Source organism: Magallana gigas, chromosome 5, assembly GCF_963853765.1.
Source record: "Magallana gigas chromosome 5, xbMagGiga1.1, whole genome shotgun sequence".
Taxonomy (NCBI): domain Eukaryota; kingdom Metazoa; phylum Mollusca; class Bivalvia; order Ostreida; family Ostreidae; genus Magallana; species Magallana gigas.
In genome coordinates this window covers 16,187,622-16,207,866 of record NC_088857.1, presented here as the reverse complement: position 1 = coordinate 16,207,866, position 20,245 = coordinate 16,187,622, and the positions used below count along the sequence as shown (strand labels likewise).

The following is a 20,245-nucleotide window of genomic DNA, read 5'->3' as shown; positions in this document are numbered from 1 at the left end:
TTTATCATTACAAGCAGGAAGAATTTCAATGATTTAAAAAAATAGAGCTGTACCTGGTGGTATATAATGGAGAGGCTGGCATCAATGCCACCCCAATCTTCTGTTAGACACTAGATCCCCTCCACTGGTTTGTCTTAAGCTTAAAATCCTAGGCCTTTTTGTCTCTGTAGCAGTCCCCTGATCACAAACACCTGTTGTAAAATTGAAAACCTTATCAAAATGTCAACGATGGTCAAAGTCCTCAGACTTAGTGCACATTTATGTTTTCGTTTCGGAGACCTTTCCCTGGTGCTTCAATGCAGGAAGTATAGATTGATTTTTAAAACAGAAAAGTTTTAATGGCTTCTCTCTGCTAAAAAAACGACATCAGCTATTACATGCAAGTCAGCAAACTACTCCATTGCAACCAAGGAAAATATGAACAGTCTTGATTATATGGCAGTGAGGCAAAAGACAACCGTCAATCTTTAAAAGGGTATTATCAATATGACAGTGATCACGAAACACTGCTGGCATTACCTTGCACTAGGACATAAATATGTAATAATAGTTCCCTGTAGCTGTTAGAGGGAGAAGGAAAAGGCCAGGCAAAGCTCTTTCCTGATTGCAGGGTAAGACAACAAAGCCCCAGTCCTATGTAGACTATAGTTATCTATTTACATTACTTTAAATCCTATCTATCGGCAGTGGCCATATTTACTTTTCAAACATTATAAAAAAAAGTCGGACTATTTTCTCTACTTTACCGCATTATACATCTTATCACACACTTGAGGCACAGTGTTGTAAAATAAACATAGGTGCACTACAAGTATCAACCTGCACAATGCCCCTATTTAATATATTGCACTTGTGTGTGTTTATTTTAATGTATTCAAGCTAATGGTTAAATATGCATTGTAGCCCCCTTGTGTAAACATGTGATGATTGAACATATACCAACATGCTAAGTCTAACACTTTAAATCCAAGGTAAACTCAGGGTTTCTAAATATCCATCTCAAGATTATATACCGACAACAACAATAGAACTGACCTGTATTGTTAGCTGATGTGTGGAAAATAACACGCTTTGATCACTGCACATATCAATATATATCCGACTGAAAACTTATTCTTGCAGACACTGTCTACATACACACTTGCTGTGGAGGTTATCTATAGACCCCCCTTTGTCTGTTTGGCTAACTGACAACAATACTACAGCTACAAAGCAGCTACACCTCCCAACTGTATTAATTACATACTCTCTAATTAGCGCTGTCATAAGTTAATTATTGATTAAACACAAACCATGAAAGACGATACACAGTCAATCAGTACCACCAACAGAACATGTTTGTTATACAAAGAGAAAACCTTCACTAACAAGACTTGCAAGTCAAGTCCAAAGTCTATCAAATCTGCTCAATACAAATGGAATCCCCTTGTACACTAAAAAGTCAATACAGTTACAGAGAGTAGAGTTCATGAAGGATAGCAGCATTTTCATCAGGAGTCAGCCAAGCAGGGAAGACAATAGACCGCCACCATCTGTGTTTGTATCTAATATTTCACATTGTGGTCTCACAAAGCATGAAATAACAAAGTAAAGTCAATACTATTGATTTCCAAGTAATATGATTTCCCCGTTCAAACTTGGACAATGTTGTACATATTTAATGGTCTATTTGAGCTTAAGTTGCATCAAGGGTAAAGTTTCACGATCCTTTGCCTTTCCAAATCTTTCCATTTATTATTCATTGAATGTGATAAATGTTCCAAATTGATACCCAAAACCTTAATCAATCTTTTATAGCATTTCTGTTTTATTGTAGCATGTATATACACCAGTTATCAGCAAATCTAATTTCACCACCTTGATGCACAGCCTTTGATACATACTTCAACAATGAAAGTCTGTACAGTGCAGTTTTTAAACGCATATTAACCCAACTCGATGAGTGCACAGCATTTCAATTTTCTGGATGAATTTGTTCTTTTAACAAACTTTTCAGCAAACATGTATTATGCTTATCACTGTTTCTGCTCAAATTGGAAATGGGAATAAAGTACATGTAGTACTGTTGATTTTTTAAGTTCTTCAAAGAATACACCTTTAGAATGCTGCTGTGTTACCAAAAAACAGCCCTTGCTTTTTAAAGTCTTGCACAGAAAAGCTTAAATGTCTTTTGATATTAGAAACAAATTAGAACCCTTTACATTAAAAAACATTGATATCAATGATACAGTTTAATAATCAAAGTCAAGGGAACAATAAGATCTAAGCATTGTTTTTATCTTACAGTGCATTGAAGTCTTTTCAGTTTGGAAGATATTTTTTGCGCAAGCCTTTAAACAACGAGTGGTTGCAATTAAGCAAGCTTTAATCAATATGATATGGGTATCATTATACACGAACTATGTGTTTAAGTGAACCAACAGCCATTACCCAGTTTCCCCATTACAATAGATTCACTATGAACTAAAAAGCAGTCGTTACCTTTATTCTTCAAACTTTGTGCCTTTTTCAGACTTCCTGTTATATTATCCACTTCCAATGATCAACAAACCTCTATTTCAAAAATAGGATCTGTAAAGAAAGCAGGAGGACATTTGTAATGATTCTCATAGTACAAAATATGCACTAAGCACATAAAGTTCAATCACATTCACTCATTTACACACATGAAGGACATAAAGACATTTACAGATAACTTAGCTGAATGCAAATTTTATTCTGATGAGTTCATAGGGCTAATGGGTTACAACCAGTGGTTTTTATATATGTTTAATATAAACCTCCAGTTAATCTAATTCAATCTTTTGTTCAACAGATTGATATATAGGTCATGAATCCTGTTTCATTTCCCTGTTGCTTTCATTAAGCAGGATGTTTTCCCTAGCCATGTTTCCTGTCTGTGTGTGTTCCTACACATGTAAACATGTACCTGTACATACACCACACTAACCTGGTCATTATACTTATCAATCACATACAATAACTCACATTGAAACCAATTGGTACATATGCGAGTGTTCGTAAATTTCCATGGTAACAACATTTTCAGAGCCTGAACCATGTATAAATAATTATCTAAAATATTTAAGCCTCGGGAATAAATATGGAATAATATGCACGGTAAAGTCTGGGTAACCATGAGACTAATAGAAAATGAATTCACATAGGAAATCTCATTATGGACGGTGATAGATATATATATATATATATATGTGAAGTATGATTTTACCATAATTGTGTGCAACAACAACTGGCAAAACTACGTACATCATACCAAGTGTGATATAGATTGATTAAAGCATTTCACAATTTGATGGAATGTCACGATCTAATAATATGTGACCATTATATACATGTACAATTCAGACTTGTATAAGTAAGACCCTGCTGTTCGAAATGATAAAAGACATCTTTTTTATTTTTCAGTGTACAGTAGGAATGCAAAGAATACCAAGATCCATTAAAAGATTTTATCTTTAATAGCTGCTGGGCTTTGGCATCTCAAATAAAAGCAATGTTTGTGTAAATGCTCTTCAGCATCACGATCCATGTTAAAAGTTCAATTCTAATTTGAGGGCATGTTTCTTCAATCAAAGACACTTGATAATAGCTTTAGTGAACATTTTTAATTGAACATGAGAAAGAATTAAAGAGTGATCTTTACAACGAACTCTGAGAAACTTTGTTAAAACTGTGGAAAAAACACCTCAAATTCTAAAATGAATCCTATAAATATCTGAACATCATGCATTGAATCCCTGGGTCAATGAAAAATGAAATTCTGCACAAAAGAAATGTTCAGTGTAAATCTATTATTTTTAGTTTTTCAATTATCTTCAAAGATCAGAGGGCAGGAAATCTATCAGTTATAAAATTCTACTTAGCCTATATCCTTCCACTCTTTAACATGCCAAAAAGGACAAGTTTCTAAAAAGTTATCAAATATCAAAATAATATTGATGTGTCTTTTGGTACAACATGATCTATTCTGAAATAAATAAATCATGAAATACATGTTTATTAAACAAAACTTCTGGTTTGGATTGGGGTAGGGGTGGGTTGGGGGTCACATATTAGCGGTAATAACATTAAACTACCATTAGATATTTAACCTTCAATGTAAAAAAATGTCCTTGAACTTTATAACCACACTTTCTGTGAGAATGTTCCAGTAAAATGTTTATAAATATTTGTTTAAACATTTGTTTATTTCTCTTATAAATCGGGCAAAATAAACTCTTGATTTTTTTTCTTAATAAAAATAGCTCACATATTTTTTTGTTATTTTTTTTTACTGTTCATAAACACTTCTACTGCATTTTTTTTATAAAATCGCTTTCCTATGATATGATAAATAAATGATTTGTCCAACAACAACAAGCTATCTGAGCATGTTACACCATGTCACATGCAAATCAAAGGCAATTTCAAGGTCAGTCATCTTACTGCAGGTCAGATTTTTTTTGCAACACATGTACCAACACAGACACACAATAGACATAATGTAATTCATTTTTATAGTTTAAGTGCTATAGCCTTTTAGCTTCCTGTATTTAAATTTTAATGAAATTTTTTCAATAATTGATACTGAGTACATGTTTCCTTGTCTACTAAATTTTATTATTCTGAAGAAGCAAATATGAAATATGTTTACAAAAAAAAGTTTGTTGGGTTCTTAGAAAGCTTGGTAAAATTTAAAATTTCCATATTCAGAAAAAAAGTTCTCTTTCAGGTCATATTCATTACAACAATACATCCAGACCTGCATATGCATTCTAAAAAAATCACTCTGCACATTACAATGATGAGGATTTTTTCTTCCTCTCTATTTTCATTTCTTATGAGCAACTTTAATATTTACCTTATAGTTGTAAATGACAAGCTGTAGGAAATTTTCTTGAAACCGCAATCATATTCAAGACAATGAGTTTCTACAACAAAATGAAACATATTTCTGCATATATAATGATGTTTATTGCTTACATAAAATATGCATTAAAAAAACTGAAAAACAAACCAATCTTGGAAATGGTGAAAGTTATTTTAACGTAACTTTAGAAATAAATTTTGTCTTTCATCAATTCATGCACTTCTGGCTTAGAACAAGTTCTCATGTTTTCAATGAAACATTGCAATTCAACACACAAATCTACATGGTATCAAGAAATTGTACTTGGTGAGAATTGGTAAAGATAAAATTCCTATAAAACTGGAAAACATTAAGCCAAAATCCAAATAACAAATCTATTAAACCTGAATATATTCCATCAGTAGTGTAAGTGTACTACTATTTTTAATGTACAAACTAACGTCCATTAATATAAACAATATTCTCCTGATTTTCTCCTTTGTTTTCAGAACGCTTCACGGTTTAGGCCTATTTATTTTATATCAAAATGGTATTCGTATAGGACACTATGTCACATAAAGACATTGACTATTAATCCCTCTTTGTATCCCTAATGATTCCATGAAAACCTACGTTTGCACTTATTGTTCTGTGATGCATGTGTCATTCTGAAAACTACAAACGATTTAAATATATATATATCTTTACCGTTAATGTCAGTAGGAACAAGAACGGACACGAAAAGTTATGACATGTTTTCAGTTTCGATCTTCTACATTGTATCATTGTGCAGGTGTGTTAAATATCAATCAGTTAAAAGAAAGGTTCACAAAATAATATTACGAATAGCAAATATGAGGCAATTTACCGAGAAAATAGCAGTTACTGCTGCCAGATTACGTTTCTTCAGTCGCCATATTTGCTGGTATCTCCTTGAGGCTACTTGATTTTGATTGGTTGACCTCATGCCGAATTTCGATCCCGATTTTAGTTTTAATAAGGAAAAATAATCAAATTTTCGACAAATTAGAAACTTTTCATAAAACAACCCATCAAAAAGATATTTTTGAAACAAAATTGAATTTCTAATCCCTAGTTATTAGGTAATTTATAATTACAAATTACATCGGGTTTGTTGTGCTATTTTTTGTGTGATCACATGATTTGAAAATGGCAGACGACACTAAAATGCCTTACTCGCTCTTACTATGTATTTGTTATTTACCCGTCGCATTGTCTTTTTTATTTGAAAACAACCCATTTGTTGAAGAATTCACTGCACCAGTTATTTCTAAAATTCAGTTTGATGGCACAAAAAACTATGCTTTTGCAGCCACACAAGGATCTAATGTTGCTAAGAGGGACGAAGTTGGTGTTGGAAACCTCCTTTATAATCGGAAAAAGAACCGTGTTCTAAAGGACGGTGAAGTACCATCACTAAAACCGGGAGATAAGGCATCTCCTTTTAGATTATGGACACTGTCTGGAATATTTGAATATCCCAATAACCAGTTGAATAACAAGTCTGTGATAATTCATTACTTTGACCCTGTAAATTCTGCTTTCTTGGAATGTTTATGGAATTCGGACGAGGCGCTCATTCCCATAATAAAAAGCGACCCGTATACACAACATCTTTTTATTCCGATGACAGATAATTTGCAAGCCTTATATGGAGCAAAATGGATGTTTAACAGGATCAATGTGTTGGCAAAAAGAGTCTTAAGGTACTGGATAAAACAATAATAGCTAGTCCCCTTAAAGTCAGCACTGTTGTAAACAGACAATCTATTACAATATATATTATCTATAAGGATGTTTAAAAATCTCAATTATTGTTAAATTTTAATCCTATATATAATAAAACTTCTCTAATTTGCTCCTTTAAAATTGGTTCTATATAAATTATCGATAAATAATAGTAATAGTTCAAGTAAAGAAGGATGATTATTCATTGATTTACTCCTTGGGTTTTTTTAATTGCCATTTTAAAAGTTCTTTTATATGTACCGTATTTACTTTGACTTATTAATTGGTGTTTTTTGTGTGTGTTTTTAGGTCAGAGACTGAGGTAAATGCCAAGATGGATCAGTTTCATTTTTCAGTGCTATCCTTGAGTAAACTTGGAAATTGGTTACCCACTTCACTAAGAGAATGGGAATGTGTTGATCATAACTGTGGATACGACCAAGTTTTATTCCAAGCAGGCAGTAATTGATTCTTTGCATTCTTATTAACAGTTTTTATGAGATGTTTTATGGATTTTCTTATTAAGTATGTGTGGGCATTTGGCTAAGATATACCGGTATTTTAGTATTCCGTTTTCAGGTTTCATTAAGTTGAAAGTATGGCTTTAATTTGTTTTTCTATCATTACCGAGACTTCATTTGATATTAAAAAAAATCAATATTACAGATACAGAATACCCTATTGTGCTGAAAAGACTAGATGCTCACTATGACTGGCTGCGTAGTCCTGTGTCTACATTTGGAAACAAGACATTGCCAGTGGTGTTGACAAATTCAGATGGATGCCAACCCAGTTCCACTGTAAATGGCTCAGTTGCTTTGGTAAACAGTGGAGGCTGTTCTTATTTCAAAAAGGTAACAGAATAAGAATTCAATTCTTTTACATAATGCACCCTATCTCACATGACATTGAGTGTAATTTTAATCATTCTGTTACCTAACATTGTACATTTTAATAAAGGTACAAACAATGCATGCATCAGGAGCATCAGCAGTATTGATCATGCAGAATCAAACTGAGACACCCCAAGACATGAATTGCCAGGATAATGAATGCACAGTTCCTCTGTCCATTCCTGCTTGTATGATAGAAAACTTTAATTTTGATGCCAAGTACGATATGATAATAACTTGTATTCTTTCATCTACCTAGCTGAATATCATTTACAAACTTCTCTGGAATTATGATTTAATTTGATATGATAGCTCTGAAAACTTTGAAAGTAATTGGGTTTTTTATTATATCAATGTGGTCAAAGAATTGGATATTGTTTGTACCAGGTACCGGTATTTTAGGTAAACTCTTTATTTCTGTAGGTTTAGCCTTATCTTATGTTTGATCTTTACAAGTCAAAGACATTATTTTTTGTTTAAGGTCAGCAGTCAGGGAGTCAAGGTCATTAAATTAATGTTAAAAATCTAAACTAATTTAATGGGACTTTCAATGTTATTAACAAATGCATCTTGCTTTATTTTTAGATCACATCTCAATGTCACATTCCAGAACACACCATCCCCTAGCTTCTTTGCAGCAATAGACCCACAAGGTGCACTACAAGAGGTTGGCTGGTTTCTTTATCCATCAATGAGTTTTATCAACTGGCAAACTCAGTGGTAAGATTCAATTTACTTCTTGGACTGTGAAAGGATGCAAGATACTCTCTCTCTCTCTCTCTCTCTCTCTCTCTCTCTCTCTCTCTCTCTCTCTCTCTCTCTCTCTCTCTCTCTCTCTCTCTCTCTCTCTCTCTCTCTCTCTCTCTCTCTCTCTCTCCTTTCATGCATTACTACATGTATATTTACAAATTTACAAGTGAAGAAATTTTATAAATTTTGCTAAGGTTGATGCATACCTTTCGAGCTGCTGTGTAAGAGAATGTTATACCACATATTATACTGTAGTCTTTGATGAGTTGTTACAGTTTTGATATATGTCTCAGATTATGAATAGATGTGCATGGATGCACCATAATTATATTGAGGTAAAGTGTAGTTTAAAAAAAAAGTTATTATCTTTGTTAGAATCAACCACTCTTAAATGGATGGGTTTTCACTGTTGATTATTTACATGCACAGATATAATGCTGCAATTTTTTTTTTTATCTCTGAAGGTTTCAGTACAAAAGGAATTTGACTCAGCAGCTACAGAAACCAGCTCATATAGTCTCTGTTTCAAGAACAAGTAATGCAGGGCCAGACAGGAGTTGTTGTCAACATTTCCACTGCAGAATTAAAAGGTAAAGTACACACAATCCCTACAGTCATGTCACAAAATTAGGAAATCATATGATTTTCTTTTTTGTTTAAATTTCAAATGAAATTGATTTAAAAATTCAATTAAACAATTGTAAACGCATGATTTATATTGATTTTACTAATATTTTATCACAGCCAAGATCAAATAATAACTTGATCGTTTTGAATAACATGTGAAGCACTACCATTTCTAGAATACATGTGCCAGTAGGAACAATGGGATTTTTTTGTTGCTCTCGTTTTCATAGATAAAGATTATTCTCAACAATCCACCAATGAAAAAGCAAAACTCTTTAATTTATGAAAATATAAAAACAAGGATCATATTGTGAAAATATGTAGTTGTTTATAAGTGCATGTGTAAGCATGTGGTTTTCTAGTGTGAATGGCTGATTGCATTAGGGCATGAATTATTCATGAGAACAAGAAAAATTTAGCAAGTTGGCTTACAGTCAGTAACTTTGTGTGAGACTGCATGGCCATTAATTGGTATCCGCTGATTGGTAAAGGTGTTGGAATAACTTTATGGAAAATAATTCCTTTATTTCCTGTCTCCCCAGGCTTCCAACATTTAGAGCTTGACATGTCACTCTCCTGCCCTGGAGAAAGGGACACAACTTGTGGCCACTGGGATCATGGGATCAGCCTGTTTGTTTGCTGTAATCCCAACTCTACCCTCTGTGGAATGGAGATAGGAAGATGGATTAGTCCATTTAGAAGGTAGTAGCATATTTCTATTTATGATAGATACCGTATATAGTATGATTAGGTCTAACAAGCAAAGGGAGAAATTCTGTTCTATGAGAATAAAAGAGTTGGTTTTCATTTATCTAAAATATTTACCTTATTGGGTACACATTATCTGGCTAAGGAATTAAATGTCCTCAAATGAGTTGAATATAAAAGCTATCAATTTTATGAGCATAAACAGCAAGGGCATTTTAAAAAAAATCACATAAACATTTCAAGTTGAAATATGCAGTTAACAAAGTGCAAACAACATACGACATGATTTCCTCTCTCAATGCTTGGTTTTCTTTTCAGGAGGGTAGGCCGTTGGATTACTGACATTTCTCCTCTGTTGCCCATGATTCAGAACAACCAATCAGATACCTGTACATTCACAATGAAGACAGCACCCTGGGCAATGCCATGGATACCATCTTTAAACCTTAGACTGTACAAAACAAGTGGTAATTTATAGATGCTGTCATTAAGACAGCAATGATTGAACTGGTGTTTGCTTCTAAATGGACTGAAAATTTGATTGTTGCAACATATTGTATAATTTTCATGAAAAAACAATTTTCCAAGTTTATCCATTAGATGGATTTAGAATTGCAAGATTATTATTGTGGGTATTTATCATGTGAAGTATTTTTTAAACAAATTGAAACATGGCAAAAGCTTCATATTTCAACGTAATTTGACCACAGGACTTATTGTTTGTTACTGATATGATATATAACATTTAAAAAGATTATAAACTTAAGACACTAGCTTCTTTAAATAATTGGTGAACTACCTTGCACCAACATAGGAATGGGGAGGGTGTAATGCTTTAGCCTTATTTAAAGTTTTGTATCTTTAGAGGTAGAGCAAAAAATAGTTCTAGATGCATTTTATCATTTTTGTTAGATGTTTATTAAGATAAATTATTTTACAGAGAGTACAGCTCCATCAGAAACTTTTGTTTTATACCAGCCTGGTGCAACATTTGACAAGCACTATAACTCACATTTCAAGCCATTCAATTTCATTCCTCCTGCCGATGTTAAAAAGGTGAGACAAAATGTTATTCTGCCAGAGGTCCTTTTATATGCACAATAACTTGTATAATACACACATCTATACCTGTAGTTATGTGAATTCATCTTCCGGTACATAATATTACTCAAACAATAGCTCAGTATGATAGTTATGAAATAAATGCCAGTGATCATTTTATGGGATACATGTATATTAAAATTTTAATATGATTATGAGAAGTTTGGAGAAGATTATTCATATTCTAAAGTAGAATTTATGTTTATATCTTTATATCTCTACTACATCTTAGACATGTCGTCACAATTTTGAATTAATTTATTTCATGTTATAGTACACATCTTGGAATCTCCATCATCTACAATATTCATTTATAGGTTGTGATTTTTGCTGTGATAACTGGCCATGGAAGTGATGAGAACGGCTGTGGAGAATTCTGTGTAACTTCGCATCACTTCTCTGTTAACGGCCACATCAACAATATCACATTCAGTGAAGCAGGTACATTGTACTTGTACTTGGTTTTGTTCAACGACTCTTAATAAAAACAACATACAATATACATGTACAATGTAGTACATTGTGTATCAATGAATGTACCGGTACATGTACTGTACTATATTTCTTTAAATTATTCAGAAAATAATGCCCATTTATAAAATCAAGAATACACTGCACATTTATTATTGATAACATTTTATGATATTAATTGGAATAAAAATCTTTTATTTGTGCTTTGATCCCATCATCTTTGCAAGCCAGGGGATTTTATAAGCTCTGGTGTCTGTGGGTAGTTCAGTGAACCAAAAACCCTCAGCTTTTTCAAGATGTTTAATAAATAAAATTTTTCATTCTTGATGTTAACAGGCAAACTACATATACTCAGACATGTTTTCCTCTGTTGATACAGGAACTCCTTTGGGGTGTGCTAACCAGGTTTTAACTGGTGTAGAGCCAAATGAACATGGAACCTGGCTGTATGGCAGGAATGGTTGGTGCGACGGTAGAAATGTGTTTCCCTGGGTGATTGACATAACGCAGCAAGTTTCTCTGAACAAGCATAATCAGATTACGTACTTTGGATGGTTTAATGGGACAGATCCAAATCCGAAGCAAAATCCAGGAATGATTTCCATTTATTCATACCTTGTATACTACCGATCATAGCTTTGTAACATCGCAAATTTTTTAATTTTTGCTACATTTTTCGAGGAGTACTGTCATTTGTAATTATGTTCATAATTAAGTGAGAGGAAAAGATTAAGTTAAGACTATTTTTTTACCCAAACATTATTTGACCAAGTTAAATTTTTGCATATTTATACCAACCTTTTTTTCAAAGACTTACTTGCCCTCTGGTTGGGGAATTGTGTCATAGTTACACATACTGTATTTAATATGTACATGCATTTGTAATATGCATTTATACATTTCTAGCGACTATTGATATTGGTTTGTAAAGAGCTTTCAATACTGAATGATAAATTTTATCAAGACATTTTCCTTCTTTCCTTGTTACAGGTTCTGAGGTTACCAGTATTTGTGATAAATAGTTAACTGTTAATTTAATACATATACATTCATCATTGATTCATTAATCCTTATATAATCATTGTATTGATAATGTTGCCTGCTTGTTTTATTTTTTTTTCCTAAAATAAACCATAACTGTGTAAATGTAATAAAATCTTAATCAATGTTATATAATGAATGCAAAATTTTATTAAAAGAATTGTGTTAAAACAAAATGTAATGTATTTAATTTTTATTCAAAGCTAATCTTTGAACAGTTTGACAGTGGTGGTTTCATACCAAAAGACCAAAAGATTTAAAATTATTCATCTTCTTTGTGGGCATAGTCTTCAGTTGATAGTCACAAGGGATTGTGGGTTTGAATACCACTGTGTGTATATCATCACTGACTAAATAGCAGATAAATCAGAGACTGATTAATATCCAATGATCAGAAGGGAGAGAGGAGGAGAGTCCCAGACTCACACAAGCTCACTTGCTACTGGAACTGGACATATACCCCTGGTAGGTATAATCAATTTACTTAATACATGTATACAATTGAACTCTAACAAAGTGGTTGCATCTGAGAAAAAACAAGGATGTGATTTACTACATTTTAATATACATGTATTTATCACTAACTTTTATTGAAAAAGACAAGAAATATGGTGTTATCACAGATGAAAATTTTACAAGGTTCCCAGGAATATTTAATACATATGCATATCAGACAACCACAAGCATTTTAAACAACAACCAAAGCAAATTCATAAAAGGTACTGACCTGAAGAAAGAATGTTGTACAACACTTTCATTTCTTACTAAAATTTGAGGTCAGCATTTTTAAATATACATTTATCCCCCTTATTAATGCCATATCAAATTTGCATTTTCAACAAGTTTTTCATCAAAGTGTGTAAGCATGAATAAACATACCTGCAGTGTTAAATAAGTCTGAAAACTGAAAGCATAGTCACTTAAAAGACCATGACAATGCTTGTATAGATAAATGAAAATCAGTACAAAGAACAATTGTTGAAAGATCATTAAAACATTAAATACCTTGCACAAGTATCTGGTATGTATCATATATAATTATTATAAAATTACCCAACAAAAAGCACATACCTTTTAAGTGGACGGAATTCTTACATATCAGTCTAAACAAATTTTTAATTTTTAAAAAAATATTTAGAAGTCTTTTAAACTAAGCTCCTAGCTCCTATAGTCGACATTCCTATTAAGATCATAAGGAAAAATAGTGCAAATTCAGACAAATCTATTGAGATAATATGTTCATCAGGTATCAATCTATAAGTGAAATTTTCTAACAAAAGTTTTTTCTGTTTCTTAAAGTACTGGGGTATATTAAGTAAGTACATGTAATACATGTATTCAGTATTATATCCACCCATCACAAAACATTAAAGGTTGTAATGTTACGTTATATGCATGTATAACTTAAAATTAGGAGGCAGGTAGCTGAGTACAACCAACTCATAATTCTCAGTCCACTAATTCTTGACATGTACACCACTACAATCTGGACTTCATAAAAAGTGACAATATAAACATGTGAAACCAATACAAATCCATGTTTGCTGAACATTTAGAAATCTACAGTACTTTTTTTCTTCTTGTCATTCATCCCATATCATCAAATAAAAAAATCAATTTTTTTTTGTTGTTTCAACATGTCATGAGTACAAATCAAACTTCCCAAATAAAGGATTTCTCATTTTCTAATGTTACTGTATATAGGTACTAGAACTATGCAGTTGTAACAATTACAGCAATCAGCATTCATAAAACTTGTTTGTTTTAGTTGGTTGCATAAGAAACAAAAAACAAAAAAAATACATGTATTCAAAAGCCAGTGAGCATGTTTACAAAACAGCTGTTAAACTAATTTTACAGATATCAATACAACTAACATTATACAAAAAAAATTCTCCAAACACCTTTAATTCATCTTTAAACATTCTCAGCATGTAAAAAATAAGCTATTCTAGTTTTCAAAAGACAGATTTTTTTTCCATCATCAAACTTCCAATGAAATAGAACACACTTTTGAAAACACACATCACAATAAAAAGTTGATGCCTGTTCAAAGTTTCAGGTAGTGGAATGTTAAAATTAACACACAAACTCTCATTTTTATAACAGATCAAGCATTTATAACAAAGTCGAATTTTGGAATATATACCAACTCACAAATATGCACATAAAAGTATCAAACTGACAAATATAAATTAAGGATAAATTGCACATCTTTTTATGAATGAACTTTGCAGCATGAAAAAAAAAATTAAAACAGCACTTCATTTAGAAAAAAAAAGAGCAGTTGTTGCTGAATTCAGTTAGCAGAATTGATCATTGAATTGTGATACACTTGTTTCTTTAAAGCAATATGAGCTGCAATTTTCATGCTGGAATTTTTTATTTTTTTTTACAAAAATGTTATTTTCTACTAAAATTACAAAAAATATCATGATTTTAAAATTTCTGTTAGCCTTATTTTGTGGGAGAACCCGTCAAGAAGCCTTAATAGAAGCAAATTTGAATTATTGTAGTCCTGTACAAAAATTGAACTGCTATATATTCCTTAATTAGAAGAGAAATCTTTCTACGGACAAAAATTAATGATTTTTAAAAATCTTATTTATCATAAAAGTTTAAGTTACATGCAGACTTAGCATACTAGCAGGTTTTTAAAGCAAAATAAAATTCTAAAAAATACAGCTCATATTACTTTAAGGGGTTTGATATACATTGCTTTGCACTATTCTATTTGTAAATAAATAAACACTATTTATCTCATAAAAAAATAAATTTGGCAAAAAAATCTAAATCAAATATATACATTCAAGCATTACCTGTCATGCAATTAAAAAGATAAATTATAATGCCATTTCCAAGCAATGTTGAAGGTAAAAGATAAAGAGAGGCATCAAATGTTGTTAAAAATTAGATATTATTTTTGCTAGTTTATGTAGGTGTTTTCAACCCATGCATTATCTGTGTGTACATCTTTGTTTCCATGTAAATCTACAAATGTCTACTTCATTGAAAATGTTCTCATCTGTGGTTATCCCTTCTGTTTTTGAGGATAAAACAGGTGCCATTGTATCTTGAACACTAGTTTTACTAGTTTACTCTGCATCATCAACCTTCTCATACCTGTAAACATAAAATTTCAACATCTAAAATATCTCCCCATTTTAATTCTTCATTACTAATAAGTGTTCTGTCACAAGCATTAAACTTCTTAAAACCACCTTGAATTCATAGTATCTCCTTTATCCCCTTTCCCCAAGCTCTGGGGTGCACAATTTTAAAAGGACTTTCTTAAAAACTTCAGACCCCCTTTTACAAGTTGAAGGTTGGTAACTTCCATGTGCAACTCTCCACAGACCACAATTGCTACCACTTACTTTGACAGCCTCTTTCTGAGTTCTTTAAGTTGGTCATTTTTCTTCACTAACATCTGCTTCAAGTTTTTAAATGGGTTGGTTTGGCTAACTTTCTTTTCTAGTTCCTAATAAAACACATATTTATGGCTAAAAAGCAAATCACACTGCATCAATTTACAGGAAAATCAGAGATTTTGAATTCTGATTAGGTATTCTAGTATTCATACTAGCTCTCATACCTTTTCTGCCATTTCTAACATTTCTTTGATTTTAAGCAACTCATGTTTTGTAGAAACTAAATCTTTCTCCATTGAATTTGATGAGTTGGCACTGCTTCTCTTGGTCTACAACATCAATAAATATTTGAACTATCTATGCTTTCTTCTTGAATTATAATTTCAAAATTCAAGACGCTTTGGCTTCACACAATTAGGATAGCATTACCTACCCCAAGTTGATACCTTGTAAAAATTTTATCAGCATTATCAAATTAATACAAAAAAAATTCACAAATAAATTTGAAGTCCATCTTTCAGCATTTACAAATACAACAGAATGTTGTAAAGTATAGAAACCAATTCATTATTAAAACCATGCATGAGGAAGCTACTTGGTAACTAGTTAACATTAAGCAGCAAAACATTTCACAGATGCGAAAGTATGGAATGACATTGTTTCTCTTAATTTATTTAGAGTAAGCAGTTAGCCCCAAGAAAATTGTAAACAAACAACAGCAATTTTGTCAATCATATTTACCGATGTCTGAGTATTCAAAGCAAAATATACAGTTAGTTTATTTATTTACACTTCTTTCACATGGTTTCATCATTAATGAACTAGATATAACATGATTCTCTTACAAGTAATTATAGAGAAAAAACCCTCAATACTTACAGAATCAAGATCTGACTCAAGTGAAGCCAATTTTTTCCTGAGATCGTTCACCTCTCCATCATTCTAAAAAAATCGATTTCAAAAATGACACAATCATCATTTTTAATCTGATAATTTGCAGAGTAACCAGATTATACAATGTATCCATGCTATGAAAGAATGCACATGCGAGTACCTGATTAGAACCGCCAGCAACTGAGGAAGCAGCTGCACTAACAGCTACCTGTAAAAGAAAAAATTCATTTTTATTTTTCATTATAGATCTTGATTATAGTTACATCTGGTCTACACTATGTTAAAACTACCAGGGTAAAAGATTCCTTAGTTCCATTTATCAAACATTGTGGTGACTTACTGATCCTCCTAAAGATTTGACCTGCTTTTCTAGCTGTATTCTTTGCTCAGAGAGTTTGAGATTTTCTTTTTCTAATTCTTCAATTTTCTAAAACAGGAAAGAAAATTCACCATGTTAATCAAATTAAATTGATAGATACATAATGCAGTTTCTCAAGAGAAGAAGGAAGTGGAAACATGAACACACCATGTGTAATAACGCTGCCCCTCCTGATTCATTAATGGGAGCCAACTTCATTTTCCTCAGTACACTGTTGAAATCTGTATCTCTTGTTGTCCCAGCAAACTCCCTTTCCTCAAAGTCTGCTATTGTTTCTATCAATTCTCTACAAATCAACGAGATTTAGGTAACTTTGATTTGTGACACAAAACTAAATCTCCACATCAAAAGACCTAAAATATTGGCAGTAAATTCTAGTTTCTGATTTACTAGGCTGTTTTTTTTCCACAAGTAAAAGATTAATTTAACAATAGAAACATGATTGAAGCCTAATTCCCACTCCCTCTCCTTCTGTAAATCTTGATTGCTACTCTGTGTTAACAATTGATCTTTGGAAATATGCGTTAAAGAATTGAAGTATATTTCTTGTCAGTTTTCATAGAAATCACAAATCTGAGTACATGTACATTTTTCAAACTTTAAAAAGCAGCAGGTAAAACACAAAATCTGAACTATTTCTTATTTTACCTCATTACTAATTCTGAGATATCGGCCTGTAGTTTAAGATGCCACTTCTTTGCCTGCTGAAACATCTGAGATAGAGGAAGAAACCACAACTACTGAACTAATTTTACCTATTTTCTAATTCTGAGATATCAGCCTGTAGTTTGAGATGCCACTTCTCTGCTTGCTGAAACATCTGCCTGAGCAGTAGAACATTGGTGTAAGCTGTGTTGTCTAACTCCCCCTCCACTTCTCCTCTCACAACAGACAGCAAACCATCCAACATCTCTGTCACCTCATCTATCGTGTAGGTCGTTTCATCCAATCTGTTCATTAAACAAGTACAATACCAATAATATATAAAACAAATACATCTTGTCTGGTAAATTGTGAAAGAGAAACATTACTTAATGAAACCTTTGGAATACACTTTTACCAGTTTGTGTGTGTGTAAAATTTTTAAAAAAATCAATAGATGGACAATTTAATTGGTGCATATGATGTTGAATAACCACCTGCTACTTTTCAGTTCCTCAAAACACATTTCAACAGCTCTCAACCTCTGGCCTCTTTGGTAACGAGAAAACCTCATGTAGTTCACTACTTGAGCCTGATGGTGCTCATTAACTCCAAGCTTCGACTGAAATAGAAATGTAAACAGATCAATTTTGTTTCCTTACAATAAATATAACTTTCACAACATTGTTTCAAGTGTTTGATTTTGAAACAACTTATGTTTCTTTGCATAAATGATATTACCCTGTAATTTGTCCTTGCTCAATTGACACAATCAGAAATCTAGTATTTTTGAACATTTGTGCTAATACTGTGTGCAAAAAAACCTCAATATAGTTTAGCAAACAATTTAGTTTAGTAGGATGCTATGCTGTCAGTAATTCAACTTTATCACAGGGTTGGGTAGGATGTAGAAAGAATAATCTTACAGTGACCAGGCTACGCTCAGGTCACAGTAAGAATTTGTCACAAAAACTGTCACTGTAGCAGCCGCGAAGCGGATCTGCTTCACATCGATTTTAAGTCTGTTAAAAGTAATCTGCAGGGGAAAAACACATTTTTATTCATTACAAACCTTTTTGAACATGCATATATAGTTAAATCCACAAAATATCCATTTATTAATGGGTCATACCCAGGCATTTTGTTAATATACACATTTGAATTTGCCTGCCATTTTATCGGAAATTGCACTTGGAATGTCTCGGATTTTATCATTTACATGGCGACCGTAAACGGCGAACTTTCAAATGTGATGTTAATTAAAAGTGGCAGTGGTTTCGTTGCAAAAACAGTTAATATGGAAAAATGGGATTATAAAAGAGCAACATAGTAGGTATTTGAAACCAAATCCAATCATAAGAAAATTTAGGCAAGATACAGAGCAATATATTTTTGGTATTTGCTACGAAGCGAGTATATGGTACGAATTCTATTGTTAAACTGGGTCTGTACGACATCTGTGTTTATAGCAATAACATTCCGTCTAGGTAGAATGGCATGTACAATGTAAGGAACTTTACATAGTATTATATTTATTATTGTGTATATATAAGAATTCATTCAATTACTTGAATCAGAATGGATGATACACAGTCATCATAGTAACTAATCCGAGATTCCTCTGACTCTAACCCTCGCTTTTATATTGTGACATGCGTCACAATATAAAAGCGGGGGTTAGAGTCGGGGGAATCTCGGATTACATAAGTAACATGCAAATAAAAATGAGGGATTTTCGCACCAGAGGAGTCTTTGTTATGCTATTTTGAATGTAAAATGAACCTTACATTTTGTTTCTGCTTTATAAGAATGTAGAAAATAAATAATCTTACAGCAAAGGTTGCCACTAACATTTTTACAATAAATTTACAGGAATTGAAATTGGGAGTTCTTTCCATAGATCATAGAACTAAATTAAATTTTAACGTATATTCGAAAAAACATTCAGTCACTAACCCAGTTTGCGAATGGTTGTAACCTAAAAGGTTAATAATCCTTTGCCAAAAAAGAAGAAGAGGTTGCATGGAAGTTTTTATGAGAATTTCGAGGAAATTCGAAAGATATGATATCGCAAAATAAAGTCTCTTGGGTACAAAACTTATAATTCATTGGTATATTTTCATAATGTATAAATAACTAATGGAAGAAATTACCATTTTGATTTAATCCGCGCCGCCAATCTTATCTAAAGCTGTGGGAAAAGTGTAAACAGCGTCACTGTCGACAGGAACCCCAAATCGAGGTTGTAAAAAAGATAACTCGTGCTGCGATTGCTCAATCGCACCTTTCCGACAATCAGATAAACAGCCTCGGAAGAAACCACAAAGGTCCAAAGGGTTAAATTGTTCGATTTAATACTAAACATAAATTTGTAACTTTCTATTACCTGGGTTTTTCATGAAAGGGTCGGGGGATACGAAGATAGGACATTATTAATTCTGAAATTTCTATAGTCAAGTTTCGTGGGAAAGTTTATAAACTTACTATATTGTGGTTTTTTTTTCTTTTCAAATTATTGGGGGTAGGTCTTCTCTCTCTCTCTCTCTCTCTCTCTCTCTCTCTCTCTCTCTCTCTCTCTCTCTCTCTCTCTCTCTCTCTCTCTCTCCAAAAACGATGCTACGTGCTGCATGTTTTTGTTTCTGCGATGATTCCATAAAGTATTGTTAAAATGAATATGCTTCACTTTAAAACATGAATTTTTAAACAATGAGATGTTTCTTTTTGCACAACCACAGGCCATATGAGAGAGGATCGAAGACAATATGACGCG

At 32.4% G+C, this 20,245-nt stretch overlaps 1 protein-coding gene and 1 non-coding gene across 3 annotated transcripts; one reads left to right on the top strand and one right to left on the bottom strand.

Moving 5' to 3' along the window:
• The first annotated feature begins 5,995 nt into the window (after positions 1-5,995).
• LOC105318300 (uncharacterized) lies at positions 5,996-12,308 on the top strand. The gene is made up of 11 exons (XR_010713874.1): positions 5,996-6,576; positions 6,908-7,059; positions 7,265-7,452; positions 7,559-7,710; positions 8,077-8,211; positions 8,706-8,831; positions 9,411-9,570; positions 9,895-10,043; positions 10,517-10,632; positions 10,995-11,118; positions 11,528-12,308. It is a non-coding gene; the product is annotated as an uncharacterized protein (transcript).
• A 424-nt stretch (positions 12,309-12,732) lies between these two features.
• Positions 12,733-19,783, bottom strand: LOC105318299 (leucine zipper transcription factor-like protein 1). 2 transcript variants are annotated; one of them, XM_011415346.4, is made up of 10 exons: positions 19,629-19,783; positions 17,973-18,097; positions 17,589-17,783; positions 16,981-17,119; positions 16,795-16,881; positions 16,615-16,662; positions 16,440-16,502; positions 15,785-15,889; positions 15,567-15,670; positions 12,733-15,312 (listed from the first exon to the last, which is right to left on the bottom strand). In XM_011415346.4, exons 1-10 carry the CDS (start codon positions 19,629-19,631, stop codon positions 15,285-15,287), a joined length of 897 nt encoding a protein of 298 aa, XP_011413648.3. In that variant the 5' UTR covers positions 19,632-19,783; the 3' UTR covers positions 12,733-15,284. The 2 variants fall into 2 exon arrangements, with proteins under 2 accessions (XP_011413648.3, XP_034329185.2); XM_034473294.2 differs by lacking the exons at positions 12,733-15,312; positions 15,567-15,670; positions 15,785-15,889 and adding an exon at positions 15,908-16,307.
• Positions 19,784-20,245: the final 462 nt, after the last annotated feature.